Source organism: Ipomoea nil, unplaced genomic scaffold (genome assembly GCF_001879475.1).
Source record: "Ipomoea nil cultivar Tokyo-kokei standard unplaced genomic scaffold, Asagao_1.1 scaffold1952, whole genome shotgun sequence".
Classification (NCBI taxonomy): domain Eukaryota; kingdom Viridiplantae; phylum Streptophyta; class Magnoliopsida; order Solanales; family Convolvulaceae; genus Ipomoea; species Ipomoea nil.
Genome location: NW_017618380.1, coordinates 353066 through 377766, shown reverse-complemented (window position 1 = coordinate 377766; position 24701 = coordinate 353066). Strand labels below are relative to the sequence as shown.

Genomic DNA, 24701 nt, shown 5'->3' with positions numbered 1-24701 from the left:
CAAGTGTTGTTTATGTTTTCTGTATGATTTTTGCATTTTGAAATCTATCACGGTCTAATTTTGGTGAAGGTCTACATTTGATCAGTCATTGAAGAAGAAGGTTGTGGATGCTGCATTGATCAAAGCCATTGAAGTAGTGCCGGATTTGAAGGCTCATTTGGGTGCAGCATACTTAAGTAGTATCAATTAAGTAGTATATATTTTCATGACTTTTTTTTTTATGAACATGACAATAATTTTTGTTGTAAAGAATTTTGTTGTTTAAATATATTTTCAATTTGAAATTTAGTGTGTCCAATAATTTGTTGATGACATATAATTTATTTACAACAGATATAAATAAAATTTTGGTAATATAAAAATAATAAAAACATTCCATATGATTTAAGATTTTCCTACCAACAGTTGGAAGGAAAATTACAAAATATAATATGTGAGTTTTCTGTCCAACATTGGTCGAAATTTCTGACCAACGCACATAATTGGACGGAATTTCCGACCAACGCATATGGATGGACGGAAATTCCCACGTTTTAAAAATGGTGGGGTACTTGCCGGAATTTCCGTCCAATTGTTGTTCGTTGGACGCTATTTCCGACCAAAAGTCGTAGTTGGACGGAATTTCCCACGGAGGTTTTTCCGAACGTTCTTTTTGGTCGGTATGTTGGACGGAAACGTTGTTTCCGACCAATATATCGCGTTTTCCGTCCAACATTTGTTGGATGGAAAACGCGAGATTTCCAGCAGTGAAGTACGATCGGGGATTATCCCTATATGATATTGATAAACTATTGGGGGAGAGAAAATGCATTTCCTACTCCACTTAATTGGGAATTGCAATTCTATGAAATTACAATTCCACAAATTTGAGGAATTGAAAATCCCACATACTCTCTAGGAATTGCAATTCCATAGAGCATGGAAATAAATTTTGGAGTATGAGGACCAAATTACCCTCCCTAATAATCTAACATTTTTTTTAGGAATTACAATTACACGAACATTTTGTTATTTATACTACTTAATAGTTTTACACGCGCATTACGTGAATGTGCTAATGTGCAATGTTTATATTTGAATAAGTATTTTAAAGTATATCAATGCAAGATTATATAGGAGAAGTTTATACATATAGGTAATTGAATGTAGAATTTATTTATTTAAATATGTAATTCAAAGTATAAGAATGCAAGATAATATAGGAGATTCATTATAATTGTCACTAAAATAAATGTTTGCAACTTTGTAAACTCGATAGTCTAAATACTTAGTCTAAAAACGATAGTCTAAATAAATAATACTTTTTGTTTAAATTTTTCTAAGTCTTCTTAATTCTTTTTGAGTAGCATTGTTATTTTCCTCATCTTCACTATTTGCCCTCTTCTTTTTTGTTGGTAGTGTGTTATTTGCAATTGGGTTATTGGTGGTAGCATAGATGGCTACGTTATGCAATGAGATTATGGTGTAGGAAGCTGTGGATTTGCATTGTTGTTGGTTGCAGAATATTTCTCAAACAAATAATGACCCAGAGTATCGGGTTATCGATCCACAGGGAAGTGAGGTGTATCAAGCACTAGCTACTAATTTATTATTGTGAAGCTAATCCTAACGAAAATCATGGATGATTGATTAATTATATATAAAACTAATTTAAAAAGCAAAGTAGCAGATTTGTGAAAACAATAGAGAGATTGAGATTCCTAGTATTCAAGTGTTTAATCACCTAGTGCCAATCTAAAGAACAATATTAAATCTGAGTTTAAACAAGTGTGAGAATGCAAACAAGGGAAAGAGTTACTCCCGTAATCTCTAACCTAAGTGAATAATCACTCCCTTGATATAAACACTCATCAATAAAAGAACAAACATTCATAATAAATTCCTAACTACTACCATCTCCCGATGTGCAAAAATCAAGAATTAACTTCCTTAACCAATATGTCATCTCCCAAGGTGCAATAGTTAAGTGCAATTGTGTGTCCTCTAAATTATGTCTAACTCGACACAAAGATAGCTATGAAACAAGTAACTATGGCCGCTAATTCCAAGCATCGATAATATGAATCACAATTGCAACACAAGTTATAAAATCCAAATATAAATATATTAGACAAATCTGAGAACTAGGCACATAAGTTTATAAACACCTTTACCCAAGAATCTCTAAGAAAACTTGGCCACACATAGCTAATATAGAATTCATAGCAATATTATAAAGACTTTACAAGCAATCAAAGAAAGTAAAGGAATAAACCAAGTGATTCTCCCAAATCTCCTTAGCTTTTATTCTTTCTTCCCAAGGCAACTTGTAGCTCTTGATTATCCTCTTTTTATCTTCAAAACGCAGCTTAGAGGTCTTCTAGGGTTGAGGAAGGCGGGCTTTTATAGCGGGAATCAAGTGAGGGATGAAATAGGAAATTTCCGCGCAAAACATTTCAAAATCTGCCCAGAGTTCTCGATGCGTCGAGTTTCAGCATCAATCTTCGCGCTACTTTCTGGAAGATTTCGACATGTCGAGTTTGGTGATGCATCACATATTGTAGCCCTTCGAGTCTTCTTTCCAATGGTGCAAAAATCACTTCAATTGGACATTCCTAGAGTGAGATATGATCAAAATACTAAGGTGTCATCAAATTCAGCGGGAATTACAACTCTTTGGTCTTTTGCCCCACTTTTCCCTTGTTTTGTTCTTGTGATCAAATCTATTGAAAGTACCACTATTTGGCTCTCTTTGAAGTATTTTAGCCACCTCATAGCTTCATCTTGACTTTGTTTTGGCTCCAAACTTGTCTTAGAACTTCCCTTGCTTTTGCAATTAATCTGCAATGATTTCAAAACACTAACAAAATCATAAAAACTCTCAAATCAAGCATTAAACCATATTTTCATTAGAAATCAAGGAAATATGTATTGAAAGTAACAATTTAACGAACTTAAGCTCACAAATAGCATACTCAAACTAACAAGAAAAACATGTACAATTAAGCTCGATCACATCAGTTGTGTATATGATTCGGATCTTAGTTGTACTATGAATTTTTGATCTTGCAAGCGCCTATTGATATTTTGCAGTGGTAATTTTTTTCATTTTCATGTTTTATGTGGAAGTATTGAATAAAAAATTAATATTTACTATATTTGTATAAGGTTCATGAGTAGTACCTCTTGTTCTATTTTCATAACTTGTTTACTTGATAGTAACAACAATAACTCTGTAAGTAGTCTGAGTACTGATGTCGCAACATGTCTAGTTTCATCAACAATTTCTACATTCATTTTGCACCTGTAAATTTTCAAGTTCATATTTTTAGAATTAGTATGAATGAATGTAGTACTTGATTTTGTGTGTGTGTGTGTGTATTTTTTTAATTTTTTTTATTGAATTGATACTAACCTTGGAGTTAAATTGTTTTCCACTAGGTGCATAAACTTTTTTTAAATAGTGACTACATCCTATATACCAAGTGTTTTTGTTGTCAAAGGTTGATGCTGATTTTGCCTGTAATCTAAGCAAGTTGAGTCTAGAAGATGAAATAAATTGTAAATTAATATTAGTTCTAATTTACATAAGTAATTTACATGCAGGACCAATGAATGCATCAACTGTGGTTATTTTGAAATTTCTTCATTTTCTAGGTTTGCCAAATTGATTGCAGCGTTGTTGTAGTCTAGACATCTTTTCAATACATCAAGTGTGTTACAATGTTCTATTACGAATTGCCCTACATTGACCGTTTTAATAATGCATTTTAAATGTATGTTGTAACAAAACACAACCTCGGATCGGACTAACTTAAGGGCCTCAACCCGACCTACCGAGTCGATAACCTTTTGTGCCTAGGAATAAGAATCGTGAAGTGACATTGTGACCAATCACATCATCTTAGGACTGCTAGGCATCTCAAGGCACGTGGACTAATCTATGCGGCTGCCGAGCCCACCAAATGTATGTGGAACACGTGGCAGGCATGCCAGGAGGACAACATGTGCTTCATCCTCACTCCTATAAATATCGCATTAAATGCTTGATGGGGGACTTTTGGGGCATTTCCAACTATCTATAATCAGCTCGGGACTCTTTGACCCAATGTCACATTTCCTGAGCTCAGCCACTTAAACCAACAAGCAGACCCACTTCGGTAATAATACAAATCAAGCTCGAATACTTATCCATTCGTAGACCTCTACATATTAACTACACCAACTTTGTTGCTTCATGGGTTAAAACTGTAACTTTTTTGAAGAATTAAGAGTGTATATTGCAATGATAACAAGTTATGAACTAAAATCATTAGTAAGGATTAATTGAGGGACTAAAATTACATTTTTTCTGATAAAAAAAATACTATCCTTCTAAAGTTTTGGTGCATAATAAGTAACCCATTAAAATATACTTCGTATTATATTGAGTATAATTTATCTCCCTAACTTTGAAAATATCTCAAAAACTTTCATTATTGACTTTCTATATATGCATTCTTTTGTGATGAATCAAGTAGTGGGGTGTCTTCAAGTGAAGCCATTTTGTTCAATGTCAAAACACACCAATTATTTTGTCACAATACTTTTGTTCCAATTATTAACATGCATGCATTTCACTTTTGGATAAACTCATAAATCCTCTTTCAGCTACATGTAATTCCTCCCCACTTTTTATATGCTTGACTAATGACTAGACCACTACACACATAACATTCGTTTCGCATGCAAAGGTACAGCTTAGAACATTATGGGAATGATAGTGACAACCCATGACAACTCAATTCACCTAAGAAGAATACCATATTATGTGCATTAGTTTTCAACTAATTATCATTTCGGAGTATTCATTTGCTAGCTTTTTCTTTTATGATTGAAAGCGAATACTGAGCGTACTGAGTATTTTCTAATTTTATCCTAACTTTGTAAGTGCGTGTCTCGACCTTTGCGGTACTAAGCCTACTCGAGTGAACATAAGACTTGTGAAATGTTTTTTTAACCATACATTAACTTTTATCCTTTCAATGATGATTCATGACACGTCCGATTTAACTGGCCGGCAGCTAAGTGCCATGTATCCCTCGTTAGCAAGATTATCGGCATGTTTTTGTACGTGTACCACTATACGCCACGTATGATTTTTTAGATATGGCAAATTCTTATGTGGATCATGGTCCACATGGTACTGCGAAGACCATAAAAAATATATTTTTAATATACTAAAAGTACATTATTTGTATATTGAATGTACATTATATAAAATAATGTACTTTTAATACCCAAATAATATACTTTCCTTAGATATAAAGTACATTTTAATATACTAAAAGTACATTATTTATGTACTAAATGTATTATTTGATAATATACAAAATAATATATTTTCAAAACTCAAATAATATACTTTATGTATATCAATAATATACTTTTTATTTATAGTCTATGCAAGTGTACGTGTGAACTGATTATGATTGTTTAGATATTCTCTCAATTTTTTTTTTTTTTTTGGTGGGGTTAGATATTCTCTCAATACAATACTATAAAGTCAACTAAAACGCCCATTTGAAAGGCAAATTATATAGTGTATAGTACCGTTTGATTATACGCCGAGCTTCAAAATGACGTCGTTTTGTTTAATGAAAGAAACGACACCTGTTTCCCGCCGCTCCGCGCTGTCCTGCAAAAAGTAACTCTGTTATTCAGTTTCATTTTGTATACACTGCAGTTTCAGTTCAACAAAATTACATTTTCATTTCGATATAACTACAGTTTCATTCGATATTTATACACTCAAATATGTGAAAATGTTATTTAATTTTATTTTGTATAAACTATAGTTTCATTAAAACACAACTACATGATCATTTCGATATAACTACAGCTTCATTGCACAATATACACTCAAATATGTGAAATATTATTTAGTTTCATTTTATATACACTATAGTTTCAGTTCAACACAACTACAATATCATTTTGATATAACTACAGTTTCGTTGGGTAATATACACTCAAATATGTGAAATTGTATTCAGTTTCATTTTGTATACACTGCAGTTTCATTTCAATACAACTACAGTTTCATTTCATTTCAATTGCAGTTTCACTTGATAATATAAAAATAATACGTGAGGCAGCGTCAGTTTAGATACACTATAATTTCAGTTGGTAATTAATACTCAAAACACACTCTGTTAACGATAACGGCGCGCAGTTTCTTTACTTAAAGAAACGGCGCCGTTTTTGACTGCGATGCACGTACATCGCGGTCCACGATATAACGACCGCATTTGAAATACTCTAGTGTATAAAAACTAAAAGCCCATATACACAATAATAGGAATCCCAACCAAATTGGGCCAACTTATTAGTTAATTTAATGGGCTATAAAAGGGTTCGCGGGTGTTAGTGGATGGGCCTGAAAACTACCCGAATTGTCAGAGACCCAGATTATGCAATTCAATCCGAATTAAGGTCGGGCCGGATGACTCGATCAATCCCAAACCGTTCATTCTGAAGGAAATTTGTGAGGTTCATTCCCCCCACACGCCCGCCCTATCTATCATCTCCAGTACAAAGACAAATCTCCAGTATAGTCTATACTCATCGCGACGCAGCACTTCCTCCGTATCTGATATTCGTCTCTCTGCATCATGAGTACTTCACTACTTTCTCTCTCTATACGCGCTATATGTATTCGTATATGAGGTTATCATGTGTGAAGCGCTTTGATTTTTGTGTGAAGCGAAATGAGGTTATTCTTCTGATGTGTGCAGGTTTGGGGAATAAGATCAGGATTGGAGCTGACGGTATTCACTTAAATTTCTACATTAGCTTCTGCCGATCTTAATTTGTATTTTGCTTATTTGACCGGCTAATCATCTCTGCTTATGACTGGAAACTTCTGATTTTAATAATTTTGTACATCAGGATTTGGGAAGATCAATCGGTTTTTATCCAGAATTTCTCGCCGAAAAGATGATTCTAAGCAGCTCTCTGGTGTCAATGATTCGCTAAAAGCAGCCAGTTACAAGGTATTTGCATATTCGATGTCATTTAAGTTCTGCATTGATTTGTTCTTTTTTTTTTTTTTTCTCTCAAATAAGCGATCCCTGAAACTGTGGTATGTATGTCTTTGGTGCTTTTTTGATCCTGACATCCTGTAATGTGGAATTTCATTGGATATATTACATCTTTGATTAAATTAGATGCAATTATTTTTTGAAACCTAGAGAGTGAGCTGGAGCAAATTTAGTTACTAGTGATTGCTGAATTGGCTTTGGTATCTATATTAAAGAATGTAAACTCTGTTATTCATTTAAAGCTAAATAATTTTGAACTTTCTGAATTGAATGATCTTAATCTTCATTATGTAGGTTCTTAGCAAATATATAAGTTATAGCTGTTCTTGCAGTTTCAAACCTAGCAAGTTGCTTGCTTAATTCTAGTGTTGAAACTTGAAAGTGGTACTGATTGAGTGATTGTTATTCCTCAAACATCCCCAATTGTTCTTTTTTGGAAGTTGTGAAATACATGATGTCAAATATTTTTTGCAGCTCGGATAGGTTCATCATATTGCTTTTGTCTGACCTCATATTAAGCATGACACTATTGACTTGACTTTCATGATATGCTTTAAAATGTAAACAAAACAGAGCATCTTTGCATGCCATCGGATAGGGGTTTGAAGATTGACAATTAAGCTCGTACTGGTAGATAGGGAACTAACTTAACACTATGCCATGGAAGTAAACTTTTTAATTAAAAGCCACCAATCCACCATCTGAGCTTCAAGATTCTAGGTTTTTCTGTGTCTTGTGCTCCATTGAATGAAACAGATACCAAGACTTTTTCTTATCATCACTTAATCTATAAATCTATTAGCTACCATCCTGCTTAAGGTATTTCCTTAAGGTCCTCTGTTATCCTCATGGTTTCTTTTTGTGTCTTGGTTTACTTAATTAATATTCATGCATTAACCATGGAAAGAGAATGCATTGTAGTTTGGTGTGCAGAGGGAAGTGATGGTTCCTTTTTGCCTTTTTATGCAAAATGCTAATTACAGTGAAATCTTACAGACTTGCTTTTAAATTACTATCAAAGTTCTAGATGCTCATCCAAGTCTTAATCACTATGTAATTGTTTACTGACAGATAAGAGTCTGAAAATTAGCTTGAATAGATAAGTATAGCCTATAGAGAACAAACATTATTGCCTGAATGGGTGCATTTCAGAAGGAAAAATAAAAATTGAAGCCTCAAATAAACTGGATGTCTAGGTTTGTAACATTGTGTCAGACACGTTTACATTTTGCACATCACAACAGAACAGAGATCACAATGATTTGCATCATAGTATTTGAATTTGTTCTTATGCTATAAAATTTCCTTAAATTTATGCATCCAATAGGTTAATATTTCTACTGACTTAATTCCTGGATAGACTATTCAAATAACCATTTACTTTTGTGCATTGAATCATACATATATTATTTGCTCTATTTTTTTTCAAAAGATTGACCAAGATGGGCTTGGATCTGCTGGTACAAAGTCATTTGGAGCATTAGCTCTCTTCGGTGCTGGAGTCTCTGGGCTTCTTGGTTGTGCAACAGTTTCCTTCTCAGATGAGGCAGAGCATGGGTTAGAGTGTCCGAGCTATCCTTGGCCTCACAAAGGCATCATCAGTTCATATGACCATTCTTCGTAAGTAGATTCGTGGCTGCGTCAAAGTTTTTGAAATGTTCTTGAGAAAAGTGTCATTTGGGATTTAGGGTCAACTTAAGATTGAGTTTATGTTTAGAACTTCTTCATTAGGTTTAACAAAAAAAATAATAATAATTGCAAGGGTGAGAAATTGTGATATTTTTATTTTTGTAGCGTCTTGACATACACAGGTATAGTGGCATGAACAGGACGCAATTAGTTTAGGTTTAGCCATCATTTTGGTTGTCTAGCTTAGCTGACCTCTGTTAGAAGTAGCACCCTTTTCTAGTTTCATTAACTTAGTTTGTGAAACAGAATTCGTCGAGGTCATCAGGTTTACCAGGAAGTGTGTGCATCTTGCCACTCAATGTCACTAGTTTCTTATCGTGATCTTGTTGGTGTGGCATACACTGAGGAAGAAACCAAGGCAATGGCTGCCGAGATTGAAGTAGTTGATGGCCCTAATGATGAAGGTGAGATGTACACACGTCCTGGGAAGCTGAGTGATCGGTTTTCACAGCCTTATGCAAATGAAGCTGCTGCAAGGTTTGCTAATGGAGGAGCTTATCCACCTGATCTAAGTCTTATTACAAAGGCATGCTCTTTCGTTTAATACTTTTTAACAATTTTGATAAATGGTTATTCATTTAATATCTGATTACTCTTTCCCAAACCTGGGTTACAGGCCCGGCATAATGGTCAGAATTATGTTTTTGCTCTTCTAACTGGCTACCGTGATCCTCCTGCTGGTGTCTCGGTAATTTTGCTCCTCAAACTGCTTTTAGTTTTGTTTTAAATGAGAAAATAGCATGCAGAAAAATATATAGTGATTGAGGGACAAACATTAATTTACATAATTCTTCCAAATTCATTTTAATGCCTCAACCAAATGGGAACAAAAATGTCAAATTTATGATTGATGTAATCTCTCTCACTACAGATTCGAGAAGGGCTTCACTATAACCCTTACTTCCCTGGTGGTGCAATTGCTATGCCTAAAATGTTAAATGATGGTGCTGTTGAGTACGAAGATGGTACTCCTGCAACAGAAGCACAGGTACAGATCTTTCGTCTGCTTTTCCACTATCTTATATTTTTGTCTAGCCAAGTTACGCATCTCATAGTTTGCTAAATTTACAGATGGGAAAAGATATTGTAACATTTTTGTCATGGGCTGCTGAGCCAGAAATGGAAGAGAGAAAGCTGGTATGTCACAATGTTACCTCCTCCTTTCTCTTCACATCATCTCTTTAAAATCCTTTTCCATTCTTGTTCTCTATATGTCATTTATTGTATAGTACATGAGAAATTGGTAACTTTCATCTCAATTCTAATTACTAAACCGCTAATTAGCGCATCAACTATAGTGTTCATCTATGGCTGAAATTAAGAAAGATCCATTTTTGGACTCATAAAATCTTTTATATTTTTCTCTAATCAACATGATGTTTGACACTATTTATATGCTGTTAGTTACCGTAACTCGTGGGGCTGGTGGATTCAAATCTGCCTTCCCAGTTATGTCAAGTTCATACCTGTAGTGTTAGAAAAATGGGACCAAGAAATTAGATGGAAAATGAAGATGCAGGAAGGGTATATGTATGCCATTTGACTTGTGCATGAACCCTAGTTTTTGTAGGCCTTATTCCCTTGATGCGTTGTCTCTTTGATTGTTTGGATTCAAAATATTACTAACATTGATTATTGATCTTATGCCACATTGACTTTGTCGTCTCAAATATATTATAAAAATGGATCATCTAATCCTGTTGCAATTTGAATACTTGCAGATGGGTTTCAAGTGGATATTTGTGCTATCACTTGCACTTCTCCAAGCAGGTTTTTACCGTCGGTTAAGGTGGTCAGTTCTCAAGTCAAGGAAGCTGGTTGTGGATGTTGTGAATTGAGCCTTTGAACCTTTTTTTCTCCAAATTTGTATCCATGTGAAAGGATGAAAAAATAATACTCCGTGATTACTTTGATGAATGATTTTGACCTGTAAAACTTCTATTGAATAGCGTAGACCGCTAGAAAAAAGCCAGATAGAGAGAAGAATCTCTCGAGTATTCTTTATCCTTTTTGGGGGGGAAATAAGTCGCTGATATACAATTTTCACATTTTCTTTTGCAGTATTCAGCTATCTCATTTATTTCAACTTTAATTTTTTTTTTTTTTTTTTTTTTTTTTTTTTTTTTTTTTTTTTTCACATTTGGACTTGCGGTGTTGCGTTTGTGTTCAACATGTGTAATTGCTAGTCTACATGCTGGAGTTGCTTCACTTGCTTGTAATGCTTTGTTAATGGATTCAGAAATCAGAATACTAGGGGTGTGTTTGGTTTGCACATGGAAATTAGAATTGGAATAGGAATCAAATACTTTTTTTTTTTTTGAACCAAATACTTAGTAGTTAGTAATAGTAATGAGTTTTGGTGAAGTATTTTGTATGTTTGGTAGTATGGTGGAATTAGAATGATTACCAATATTGATGTTTGGTTGTGTATGACCTTATAATGAATAAATATTTTTAAAATATGAAAACAAAAAATTAAGGCAATTGATGATCCTAAGATAATGACATCCAAAGCATCAATATGGAAAAAAAAATCAATAAAAATATAAAAGTACTAATCTAAACTTAAAATTAGATTACCAATAAAATGAAATGATACTATTTTTAATTAGAGAATGATATTTTTAATTAGAGAATGATATTTTTAATTAAAGTGTAATTAAATCTTTTAAAAAAATTATTAACCAAACACTAATTATGATTTTGATTTTCATTCCTAGTGTGTAAACCCATGAACCCATAGATTATGTAACTAATGAAATTTCATACAAGGATAAAAGTCTGCAAAGGCAAGAATTGAACTCATGACCGATCATTCAAGTATACAAATTATGATTCACTCACTTAGATATGTAATGCGACTTGCTTTGCTTCACTTGGTATCCACCTTATTCCCACACAAAACAATTGGAATGTTGTCACACACCCACCAGATATGAAGATCGAGAAAATTAAGTAAGAGTCTATTAAAGGCATTGAAGCTTAAAGCAGTTGAAGATGATTGTGGTGCAGTGAAGGAGATTGGACCTCAACCAATTAAACACTAAAAATAAAGATCCTTTTGAAGCAGCGTGCATAGAACTACAGAAGACCGATCGAGTAGAACCTGGTGAGATGGTGATAACCTGGTGAGATGGTGATGCCATGTGGGAACATTCTTGTAGGTCAAATATGAAGTTACAACATTATGATAGCGCATTGCCAATGGGTACTGCAATTTAACATTAAAAGAGAAAAGAATTGAATCCCTTAACAAAAAAAAAAAAAAAAAAAAAATTAAAAGGGATTAGAAAGCTTAACACCACCCAGATAGGGCAAATGAAAAATGTCATACATGATCATGGAAAATATAGGGGGTGTTGGGTAAATAGCTGTTAGCTGATTGAGTTGGTGAGCTTGACTAGTTGATATCATTAACTGATTGTAGAAAAGTATTTTGTAAATGAGCTGTTAGCTGATAGCTGATTACATGCAAAATGACTCTCTCAAAAAGTTGATCTAAAAAGCTATTTTGAGCAATTTTTTAAATTTTAGCATTTTGAAACAACAAATCCTTATACCAATATAGCCAGGAGATTTTGGCTCTCACATTCTCTTGCCCAACAACTAAATATTTTGCTTATTTTTTTACTTTTTTTTTTTTAATTTTTTTATTTTTATTTTAACCTTATATGTGTTGAGCATATAGCTATTAATGTACAATCTAACTATTAACTTAGACTTTTAGTTGAGATGGAGCACATGCTTCAATTTGGTATTAAAGCCATGCCAACGGTTAATGTGCAATTCAACTATTAGCTTAGGCTTTTAGTTGAGATGGAGCACATGCTTCAATTATATGCAGTAGTCGTATGAGTGTTTTCGTTGATTTTCATAGCTATTTTAATGTGAATGAGTGTTTTTGTTGGTTTTGGAGTCCAACTTTATATAGGATACTAATTCATTTGATTGGTTTTGGGGATAGTTTCATTTCCGATTCATGTGATAGAGGAAACATGTGATATATGAATTACAAACCTGAGTCTTATCTACTAAGCTAATCCTCTAATCTTCTAATTTTTCTCTTTCTATAAGTATACTACTGCTGCGACTTTGTGTTATCTCCCTAAGCCGACTACCATGTCTTGGAACTATCAGCTCTTCTTCTTTTTCACTCAGCTGTGGTGATTACTTACACAGCATAAGTGATGGCTTTCAGTATAAATACACTTGTTTATACAAGCAATTTCACATTACAACCTCTCAGTATTAGTCTATTCGAATCACAAGCTCTTCTTCTTTGATGGCTGGTCAGTTTGTTCTTGCTTCCCAGCTCACTCCACTGTGTAATAGGAAGGCCATTCGAGTTAGGCTGGTGCGAACATATGCTGTTTATGAAAACAGAGAAAACAAGGGGATTAGCAGTCTGGAATGCGTTTTCCATGATGTAGAGGTGTAGTATTTATGATTTTATTAACATAAAATTTCTTTATATTTACTTATGTTCACTAATTTTCAGTTTAATACATTTGAATGTGTTCATCTAGGGTGTGTTTGTTCATTGTACTATACCTAAGGATCAAGTGTAAAAATGGACCAAATTCAAGGAAAGTTGTGTTTATGGGTTAAAGAACTTCCTTTGCATTACTAACTACTTGAAGTTACGTTCAAGACAAGTAATCATCGTTACATGCTCAAATTTAAGCATGATACGATGGTTAAGGAGTACAAGAAATGCAGTTTTCCTAACAAGATTTTTCGTTTAAAATCGATATCTTCCTTGGTTAAAATCGATAGAAGATATTGATGAGAAGATGCTCATAGGTATATTCTTATTCTTAAATACAACCTCTTTTACTTATAAATCTATTCTTATTTAATACCTAACTTTTTCTATTTGTTTTTTTTTAGATGTGATTGGAAGGGTCACTTAAATCTATTCTCCAGTGGAGAGGGTTGTAGCTAGACAGAGAGCTAGGCTTAATGATTTTGTTCTGGAAGATATCAAGTGAGTGTACATGTTTATATTACATTTTTGTTTTTTTTTATTTTTTTATTTTTTTGTTTTTTTGTTTTTGTTTGTTTTTTTTTTTTTAAAGTTTTAATGGAATGACTTCAGTAAACTATTCTTTTTAAAATAAACTTTTCTTTTATTTCTTTTAGTCAAGATCAGATTCAATGTACTCTTTGGGGGATCATGGGACAGTTTGTTGACTATTTATAGCTCAACAGTCACTGAAGAACCCGTGATTGTTTTGCTGCAGTTCTGTAGGGCAAAGATCTTTGATAGTATGTGTTCTCTTATTCTTCTACTCCATTGCTTCAAGTTTTATTAATTTATTCTTTTATCTTTTAGCTTAGTGACATTATCCTGAAATTCTATATTCTTTATTTCCAGATGGAGATGTGCACATATCAACTTCATTTAATGCAACAAAAATTTGGATCAATAAGAGAATGTCAGATTTTGAGGAGTTTAAGAAAAGGTTGAGGTATAAATCCTACATTCTGTTTCTATTTTTAAATACCACAGTTCTTAATTGCATCTGTTTACTTTTATTTCTTCTATTCCAGTCTGTCATATGACAAAACTCCTTAAAGAAAGTTGGACTCAAGCTCTAGACTGACTGGATTTAGGCCAAATCGTAACACTCTGAGTGACGATATTGTCATAACTTCTCTAAGTGAGATTTACAACAGGAAGGAGGTAATAAATTATTATTATTATTATTATTATTATTATTATTATTATTATTATTATTATTATTATTATTATTATTATTATTATTATTATTATTATTATTATTATTATTCTTTTTTTTTTCCAGATTGACTTACTAACTTCTTTTTGCCATTACACAGCTCTGTGAGTATTGGGTGGCTGCTAGGATTATGGATGTTGATAGTTCAGATGGTTGGTATTGCATGTCCTGTAAGGGAACTAACTGTGGGAAAAAGCTAACTCCAAGAGAATGGTATGATGTACTGTTCTAAGTGTGACCGTAGCTGGTATGAGGGGTCTGTCAAGTATAGGGTGGTTGTTCGTGTAACAGACAGTACATCTGAAGCACTTATGTTTATTTGGAATAAGGAATGCTATGATTTGGTTGGTGTTTCAGCTTCATCTCTAAGAGAGAAGTATGCCGAGGTGAGAATGGTTTTTCTAATCTAATTTGGGATTGTGAATGCTATAGATGTTTCTATGTTTATTTCCTAATAAAATTTATGTTTTTTTTTTAGAATGCAAAAGGTTGAATCCCACCTGAGTTGCAGTCTATTTGTGGGATGCCTATACTATTTAGGATTTCTATGAAGAAAGATCAAGTGGACAGTCTGAGCTTTGCATTTGGGGTGTTAGGGTTCTGTAGACAAGCTGACATTGTTTCAAAGCACTGTGAGATTATAGATTGTGATGTAGATGCAACAAAACAAACTCATGAGGTTTAACTATTTTCCTATTTACACTGTTTTCTTCTTTATAAAATTGAATAACACTAGGTGTATTATTCAATTTTTTTTTTCAGGATTCATTTGGCCTGGATGACTTTGGTGATTTTGAAATGGTTGGGTTTGATGAGGGGGGTTCATCTGGAAATGTTGCAAGCACACTGAAGAGGTCTCTAATGGATGAATTCAATCAGTCTGACGACTCTAAGAGACTTAAGATTTCAGTGATTAAGTTGAAAAAAATGTAATGCGATTGCGGTTTCTATGCAGCACACTGAAGAGGCCTCTAATGGATGAATTCAATCAGTTTGACTACTCTAATAGACTTAATACTTCAATGATTAAGTTGGAAAAAATGTAATGCTTTTGCGGTTTCTATTCTATGTTTTACAATGTTTTCCTAATGGGGCCAGTCTATGTACTACTTTTAAATTCTGTCTTATGTTTTGGGACTCTATGGACAATATGAATATTATGTCTACCTATTTTTATTTGGTACTTCTATGTTCAAGTTTATTTTATTTATGTTTCCAGTTTAAATAGTACTAACTAATGAGGTGGTTTTAGGGGTACATACCTTTTCATATTATGATACTTTAGGACTTCTATCTTCATTTGATAACCTTATTTGGAATGAGATAATTAAATACATATTAGTGAAGTTATAACATTATAAGTAAATGTAAAATTTTTTGGATTATTTGAAAATAAACTTACCTATTGAAAAGTGAGTTTAGCGTATGTAGTTAACTAAGTTGGATAACTGAAATTAAATAATTTATATACAGTTCAAGGCGAAATTTGATATTACAAAGTAGTAACTAATTAAACAAGATGTGGAAATTCAAATGCAACACCACTGAAATGTTACATTCCTAATAAAAAGGTTAGTCAATCACAACAACATTACGAATACAAATTGCAGTGGGTAGACTATAACTTATCAGCTAAAAATAGGGATATTTTATAAGTAAATTAGGTTGGAATGTAGCTGTGAAAGAAGAATACAACTCATGAATCAGGTTTTGTGTAAAGATATACATTAAAAAATCAGTGAACATTGTAACGTATACCATTATTTGCAAATAAGAAATGATAAGGAGGTATGTAGTTTAGCTTCCACATAAACACAGTTGTAATCTATAGCCTCATTTGGAAATTAGAAATGGAACAAAAATATTTATAAACTACAACTAAAAAAAATTTGACGCTGAAAAAATAGGAATAAATAAGATTCTGATTAGATTAGGGAAACAAGACTTAGAGTTCAAAACAGTCAGTTTGACATAGATAATTAACCATGTTCGAGAAATGAGATTAAATAATTTATATGAAGTTCAAAGTAAAATTTCATAATACAAAATAATAAGTAATTAACGAAGATTGGGGAATTGAGATCTAATTTCATTACAGTGTTACATTCCCAACAAAAATGTATTTCAAGACTAACAATAAAAAAAAATAAATACAGTGTACTAAGGTACAAATTGTCATCTAAAAATATAGCTAATTTATAATTAAATTAGGTTGGCATGCAGTTAGGAAATAAGAATAGTCAGGAATCAATTTATGCCTAATTAATACAATAAAAAGACAGTAATTGATTTCAGTAAATTGATGAAGAAGGACTGGCAGTTCAACTTTCAGAGCAGTTATTTGGTAATCTATGTTTGTTACTTGCAAATAAGAAATGAAAAAATAATTATAAACTATAACTACAAACAATAAACAATGCAGAGTGGAAAAATAGGAGTAATTTAGATTTAAATGAAGTTCAAAGCAAAATTTGATATTACAAAGTAATAACAAATTAACCAAAAGAGGGGGATTTGAATTCAAAGATCACTAGGCTATTACATTCCCAATAAAAAGGCAATTCAATCCTAACAGCAGTCTATAAAGTATTAATCATTCACATGTATTCAGCATTGTTCCACTAGGGTAATCATATTCTATTCCTCCTATAAAAAAACAAACAGAACTCCAAGGGTACTTTCAAACTTCATGTTCTCTTTAACTGTTCATGTGAGGCAGCAACTTAAAGAAAGATGAGAAAGTTAGAAAAATCCACTACTATTGATTGCACGAGAAAGTATGATCTCATCCAAATAAAGGTATGAAAGCCATTTTTAGACATAAGTTTCATATACATGCTGAAAATTATATCAATTAGCAAATAATAAGGCAAATCAATTAATAATTATACTGACATAGAGAGAGACTATAGTATGGAAAAAAAAAAAAATCAGAAATGTACTTATCTTTGAAAATCGTGTATTTTTCTTCTATTTTCTAACAGTACACATGACTGAAATTTGTTCATTCACACAGATTGTTCTTCTCAGTGTTAGGAACCTCCGTCTAAAAGTCATCAGTTAGGATTTGATATAATTAGTAAATAAAAAAAAATCATGTTATTCAACAATGTAAAGTAATAATAATCTAGAAAATGGAATACAAAACATTTACAAGATTTTTTTTTTAAAAAAAAAATATTACACTTATCTTCTAGGCAGCTGTTCTTTGTGTCTATCTTTTAGGGGTTTTAAGGCTTTGAATCGATCCTCTGAGACATATTTGTTCTTCTCAAAGTCTAGGTATGTACATCTACAAACACATAAAATAGGATTATAGAATTACAGAGTTAAATAATTACATTTTAGAAGAAGTGAAATTATAACTTACTGCATGTAGGAGCATCGTGTTTTCTGACAGATTTAAACTCAGATTCGGCTTAATTTTCCATCGACATCGGTACTCCTTGGCCGGAAGTTGTATTGCTTTAGGGTTTCGAATTTGGGTTTAATTTATCTATGATGAGAGTTTGTCTTGGTTTCTAAGTTGAAGCTTGAAGGATTAAACAAAACTGTGGAGGATACCAGACATCTTTTGGCGGAAATTCTCTCGGTTTAGGGCTTCGATTTAGGGGATAAAACTTCAATGTGGAGAGGTTTTCGTGTTTTGAAGGTCGGTTATGGCTTCGATTTCCTAAAGCGTTCATGTGTCTTGATTAGGCAATCGGACTAGAATCGCGAAGAAGGTGGAAGGAGAACCGGGGACGACAGAGCGAGGAGGAGAGTGGATGAGCGAGAGATAGTTGGGGGAATCTGTCGAGTTGGGTGGGTTTAGAGGCAAATTATTGTATGGACCATGGTCCACACAATGTTATGTGGACCATAATAAAAAGTACATTTTTAATATACTAAATGTACATTATTTTTGTACTGAATGTACATTATACAATATAATGTACACTCAGAACAAAAATAATGTACATCCCCTGAATATAATGTACATTATTTTTGTACTGAATGTACATTATTTTTGTACTGAATGTACATTATTTTACAGTAGATAAAATATGGTCCACACAACTTGTATGGACAATGGTCCATACAATTATGATTGGGGTTTAGATAGGTGGGCCACTGGTGGGTTTGGGCCGGGTAGAGGGTTAGGTAAATGGGCTACAGTCCATTAATTTATTTGTTTTATTATTATTATTATTATTATTATTATTATTATTATTATTATTATTATTATTATTATTATTGATATTGTTGTTATTGTTGATATTTAATTTATTAATAATTTTTAATTTAGTTTTTGTTATTGGTGTTAGTATTATTTATTATATTATATTAATTTTATTATTATTTTTATTATTACATTAATGAAACTTGCCTCTTTACAAACACAAATGGCAATGCTTAATAATTCTTTCATTATAATAAGTTACACAAATTCAAAAAGGTATGTTTAGCAGAAGCATAACACATAAATAATAAAGTAAAATTAATTCAATAATGTTGGTGTTTACAATGTTTGTAAATAGATTTACTACACCAACAAATTTACATGATTATGATATATATTTTATATTCAATCAAGTTTTACAAAATTTGGGAGATAAAATTATACCTCAATTCAATAATATAAAATATTCATCTTTCAACTGTATTGGTTTTTATTCTGATTTTTATTTGTAATGTAATTATTCTTATTACTAATATTTCTATTATTATTAATATTTCTTATACAACATAATTTCTTAACACTCTGAAATGTTCGGGCATTCCAAATCACTGTCTTAACTTGCAAGTTAGATCTCCAGTTATGGTTTTACGGAACATTACCATACTCTTAGTTTGTGCAATGGTATGAGATTGATCATTACTAAATTAGGAGATCGTGTTGTGGAAGTGAAAGTGATGTCAGGAAATAGTATGGGTACACGAGTTTTGATTCCAAGGTTGGCATTGACACCGTCTGATCATCGATTGGCATTTTAAGTTTCAAAGGAGACAATTTCCTCTAATGTTGTCTTATGCAATGACAATAAATAAGGGTCAAGGACAAAGCCTTACAAAAGTTGGTTTACTTCTGAAAAAACCTGTGTTTGTGAATGGACAATTGTATGTAGCTTTGTCTTAAAGTGGTTGTCTTAGGTGAGAATGGAGAGTATTCTTCTTCAACAATAAATGTTGTATATCAAGAAGTTTTAAAAAATTTGTAATTGGATATATATAATTAATTCATATTTCGCATTAAATAATTATATGCTTTCTTGAGATGTGCATTAGTAATTCAATATTTAATTATAATATAGTTTAATTTTCATCTCGTGCATCGCACCAGTGCAGTACTAGTTGTTATAAAAAGCTAATTAATCAAACACTCATATTAATTGTTTAACCAAGTCAAACAACTAATAGTGGTCAAATAAGTCAAAATTAACTGATAAATTAACTATGTTACCAAACATGTCCATAATTTGAGAATGAGAGTTAGGCTTTTTAATCTTGAGAGTAATAAACTTATTTATGACCGCCAAGCACTTTGTGCTCAGATAGCATGTAGTGATCTCTCCCATGTGGAAGGTCATGAGATCGAGCCTTAGTTGAGGCGTTGTTAACTCTTTGAGCTTCATTAGGTAGAATAGTTTTGCGTAGATTACACAACTCAACTGTTACACAGAGATACAATAGACTTAGATGACTAGCCTAACTATCCCTATACATTAGCTAGTAACTACTAAATCAAAGTCTAACTATACTAATATAATGTTACATTTAAGAATACTAAATATAACATGTCTAACACACCCCCTCAAGCACAAGGTGGTGGAGACACAACATTGAGCTTGTCTCGCAAAGTGATGAACCAAGCCGCAGGTAGAGGCTTCGTGAAGATGTCCGCTAGCTGGTCTTTGGTTGAAACAAAGTTCACAAGGAATTCCCCTGACACAACTTTGTCTCGGACAAAGTGATAATCGATTTCCACATGTTTAGTCCTGGTGTGAAAAATTGGGTTAGCACATATATAGGTCGCGCCGAGATTGTCACACCACAACGTTGCAGGAGACCCAGAATACAGTCCTAGTTCCCGGAGAAGAGATACGATCCATGTGACTTCAGCCGCCACATCAGCAAGACCCTTGTACTCAGCTTCGGTAGACGAGCGCGCCACAGTATGCTGCTTGCGAGATACCCAGGAAATGAGATTCGAACCGAGAAAGACAACATACCCACCGGTTGATTTCCTGTCGATAGGACACTCAGCCCAGTCAGAATCGGAGTAGGCATGGATGTCCGAAGTTGGTGACGCCATAAGCCTAAGCCCGTGTGACAGTGTACCCTTAACGTAGCGCAACACCCGCTTTAGAAGACCCCAGTGCTCGTCAGTAGGTGCATGCATGGACTGACATAGCCGATTGACGGCATAAGAGAGATTCGGCCGAGTGATGGTGAGATACTGAAGAGTCCCAGCCAGGTGGCGGTATTGAGTGGGGTTTTCGTAGGGTTCAGTTGTAGGGGATGCGGCCTGAGTGAGAGCTGCAGGTGTCGATAGAGGTTTGCAGTCGGACATTCCTGCCCGATGTAAGATATCATCCATATAGTGGCGTTGAGATAGCAAAAGACCGCCCTCAAAAGGAAATGTTTCAATACCAAGAAAGAAGCTGGGAGTCCCCAAGTCACGAATCTTGAAGGTTACAGAGAGTTGACGCAGCAGAGTGGCAACAAGATTCGAGTTATTCGCGAGTATTATTATATCATCTACGTAGACCAGTAAAAACACCCGGGAGTTATCAGCTTTGTAGTGAAACAGGGAAACATCCGTTTTGGATGATATGAATCCAATAGTCAACAGGTAGTCATGCAGCCGCTTGAACCAGGCCCTCGGAGCTTGCTTCAAGCTATACAGAGATCGCTGAAGAAGGCACACAAAATCAGGATGAGTCGGGTCTTCATAGCCAGGCGGCTGGCGCATGTAAACAGCCTCCGCTAAATGCCCATTGAGAAAGGCATTGTGGACATCCAGCTGCCGCAGAGTCCAACCCTGTGAAACTGCAAGAGAAAGAAGCAGAGGTACCGTAGTCGGTTTGACCACAGGACTAAACTTGTCAAAGAAGTCTTCTCTGGCAACTTGGTTGAACCCTTTGGCCACCAAGCGAGCTTTATACCGCTCAACAGAACCATCCGCCTTGCGTTTGGTGCGGTATACCTACTTGCAGCCAATAACGTTCAAACCGGGCGGTGTTGTTATGTGGAGTGAGACACCAGGTGTTGTTATGCATGAGAGCATTAAACTCCTGGTCCATGGCATCACACCACTGGGGATGCCCAACAGCCTGAGTGTAGCAAGTTGGGTCCGCAGAGGCTGTTAGAGCATGAAACTGTTCGCCTGTCCCGCGTGTCATGTGGCGAAGACGCATGACGTGTTCTCTGTCCTGCGTCTGTGGCTGGCGGACCCGCCGTGCCAAGGGTTGCACCGTCTGCTGGGTTTGGATAGCCAGATGTGGTGCCTAGACGGCTAAGGGAACCTCGTTGAGTGGCGGTGTAGGAGGTTCATACGGGACTATAGGCGCTGGAGCCCATGGAATGTTCGGTTGCGTGACCGGGTGGCTACCCGGTCTTGTGAGCCTGTAGAAAAAGGAAAGACAGTCTCGTCAAACCGAACGTGCAGACAGATAAAGGTCTTCCCAGTATTTGGGTCCATGCATCGGTAACCCCTATAGGACGTAGGATATCCTAAGAAAATACAGGGCGCAGAGCGATACTCTATCTTTTGGCGATTGTAGAGCCGCAGATAGGGGTAACACCTGCACCTGAAGACATGGAAGAAAGTGTATGGTGGGTGTTTTTTGTAGATAGACTCATAGGGACTGGCAAATTGCAACGCCGACGACGATAGACAATTAATGAGATAGGTCGTTGTTTCAAACGCGTAATCCCAATATTTGACGGGAACTGAACTTTCGGCCAGTAGGGCCAGACCGGTTTCCACAATATGTCTGTTTCGGCGCTCTACGCGGCCGTTTTGCTCATGTGTATAGGCACAAGATTGCCTGTGCACAATACCGTGGGAATGAAAAATGGCGTGCAGGCAACAATATTCGCCCCCGAGGTCTGATTGAATAGTTTTGATAGAACGCGAAATTGGCGTTCTACCATCACACGAAAAGACTCAAAACATTTATAGATGTCTGATTTTAACCTTAATGGGTAAAACCAGCAAAAACGGGAGTGATCGTCTACAAATAAAAGAAAATACCGAAAACCCCTAGCAGAAACAACGGGTGCCGGTCCCCAAATGTCAGTGTACACTAAATCGAGTATATTATTACTAGAATCAAAAACCCTATCTAATGGGAAACGGGATGACTTCCCAATCTGACGTGACGAACACAATTGGGACGAACTTAATATTTGGGAGGTGACCGGACAACCCCGTAGAACACGCTCTTGAACTCGCCCATGAGGATGGCCAAGCCGATGATGCCAAACATCCGCCGACGCACGAGCAGTTATATACGCAACATGTGACCGAGACAGTGACAACTTGTACAAACCCCCCGTGCTAGGACCTTTAAGGAGCACCGTTTTGGTTTTGCAATCCTTCACAACAAAATAGTTATGGTGAAATTCAAAAAATACATTGTTATCGGCAGTGAAACGATTGACAGATAATAACGGAAGTGAAAGATCAGAGACATGCAAAATATTAGATGAACGAAGAGGTCTAGACTCGGAATACAATGATGCATGACCAATACCAGAAATCCCCAAACCTGAACCGTTGCCTACGCGCAACACATCGCCGCCAACATAGGACTCGGAGTGTGCCATCATCGTCGGGTCCGGCGTGGCATGAGACGACGCCCTGGTGTCAAGGAACCACGCATCAGCTGTGACCGTCGCCTCATCGCTGGTGACAGCCGAATACACCTGCGGCGGTGGATGGCCGGAATATCGCTGCCGGCAGTACATGGCCATGTGACCATGTGCCCTGCATATCTGACAACGAGGACCGCCTCCACCATGTCCTTTGCCTTGGCCTCCGCGTCCACGACCACCGCCGCGTCCTCGACACTTCCAGAAGTTCGACTGCCGATTGCCACCACCGCCCTCATGATTCTGTCTGTAACCCCTGCCAGCTACCATCGCCGTATGAGCGCCGCCGAAAGGAGTGAATTCGTCCGCCCAAATGAACTCCTGCGATTGAAGGAAACCGGCGAGTTGCGGGATGGACACCGGAGCTCCGGTCGGCGATAGGGAGGACGCCATACCACGAAATTCCGGGCGTAGGCCGCGGAACACGTAGAGGTTTTGCTCGTCCAATGAGACCGGACGGCCGGCTAGCGCTAGATCTTCTACCAGAAGCTGTGCTCGCCCAAGATACTCGCCGGCGGTGCTGTCACCCTGCCAGAGGGACTGGAATTGAGCCAGCAAATTCAGACACCGCACCTTGGTCGACAAGCCCAGAGCCGAGGTGATGGAAGTCCACACTTCACGGGAAGTACCTCGGCCGACGGCGAGGTACATAACCTCGTCGGAAAGGGATGACACGAGCAACGACAAGATCAATTGATCCTGTTGAATCCATTGGCATGCGCCGGATTGGCTATGGTGGTGGAGGTTGTGCCGCCGGAATTCGCCTCACTGGTGGCCGGAGCGGGGATGATCGCCGGAGGACAAGGCGTGTCGCCATTCACGAATCCCAGCAATCCTTGCCCATGGAGGAACGGGACGAGCTGCGTGCGCCAAAACAAGAAATTTTTGGTAGTCAATTTCATGGATACGAAGTGGTTTGGCGTGGATAGGTTGTTTGTGGTGGCCGGCGGTGGTACCGCGGCGATGGTGACCGTCCGCTCGCTGGAGTTGGTGGACATGGTTGGGGAGAGAGAGAGAGAGAAACCTGGACAAACTGATACCAGATTAGAGAATAGTTTTGCGTAGATTACACAACTTAACTGTTACATAGAGATACAATAGACTTAGATGACTAGCCTAACTATCCCTATACATTAGCTAGTAGTTACTAACTAAATCAAAGTCTAACTATACTAATATAATGTTACATTTAAGAATACTAAATATAACATGTCTAACAAATTGGACACTGCCCGGAGATTTAAACTAGACAGATACTACATTGCAATAAAGTATGTATGATTAATGGCCAAGATCGAGAAGTAAAATGGATCTGACCAGTATCAACACAAATTTTAGCATCCATTTGTAA

The 24701-nt window shown here is 35.6% G+C and overlaps 1 protein-coding gene and 1 long non-coding RNA gene across 3 annotated transcripts; both read left to right on the top strand.

The window, feature by feature from the left end:
• Positions 1-83: 83 nt before the first annotated feature.
• Positions 84-22174, top strand: LOC109146954. Its single transcript, XR_002048534.1, has 3 exons — positions 84-161; positions 21834-21838; positions 22163-22174. It is a non-coding gene; the product is annotated as an uncharacterized LOC109146954 (long non-coding RNA).
• Positions 6501-10836, top strand: LOC109146953 (cytochrome c1-2, heme protein, mitochondrial-like). 2 transcript variants are annotated; one of them, XM_019294602.1, is made up of 9 exons: positions 6501-6636; positions 6756-6788; positions 6910-7013; positions 8530-8681; positions 8997-9276; positions 9367-9438; positions 9622-9738; positions 9822-9887; positions 10472-10836. In XM_019294602.1, the coding sequence occupies exons 1-9, from the start codon at positions 6633-6635 to the stop codon at positions 10586-10588; spliced, it is 945 nt and encodes a 314-aa protein (XP_019150147.1). In that variant the 5' UTR covers positions 6501-6632; the 3' UTR covers positions 10589-10836. The 2 variants fall into 2 exon arrangements, with proteins under 2 accessions (XP_019150147.1, XP_019150146.1); XM_019294601.1 differs by having other exon boundaries at positions 6502-6636; positions 8494-8681.
• Positions 22175-24701: the final 2527 nt, after the last annotated feature.

Bases quoted from the DNA above. Each gene is read 5' to 3' on its own strand.
- LOC109146953 (XM_019294601.1), top strand. The intron at 7,014-8,493 runs GTATTTGCATAT...TTTTTTCAAAAG, and splicing joins TAAAAGCAGCCAGTTACAAG to ATTGACCAAGATGGGCTTGG. The intron at 8,682-8,996 runs GTAAGTAGATTC...TTTGTGAAACAG, and splicing joins AGTTCATATGACCATTCTTC to AATTCGTCGAGGTCATCAGG.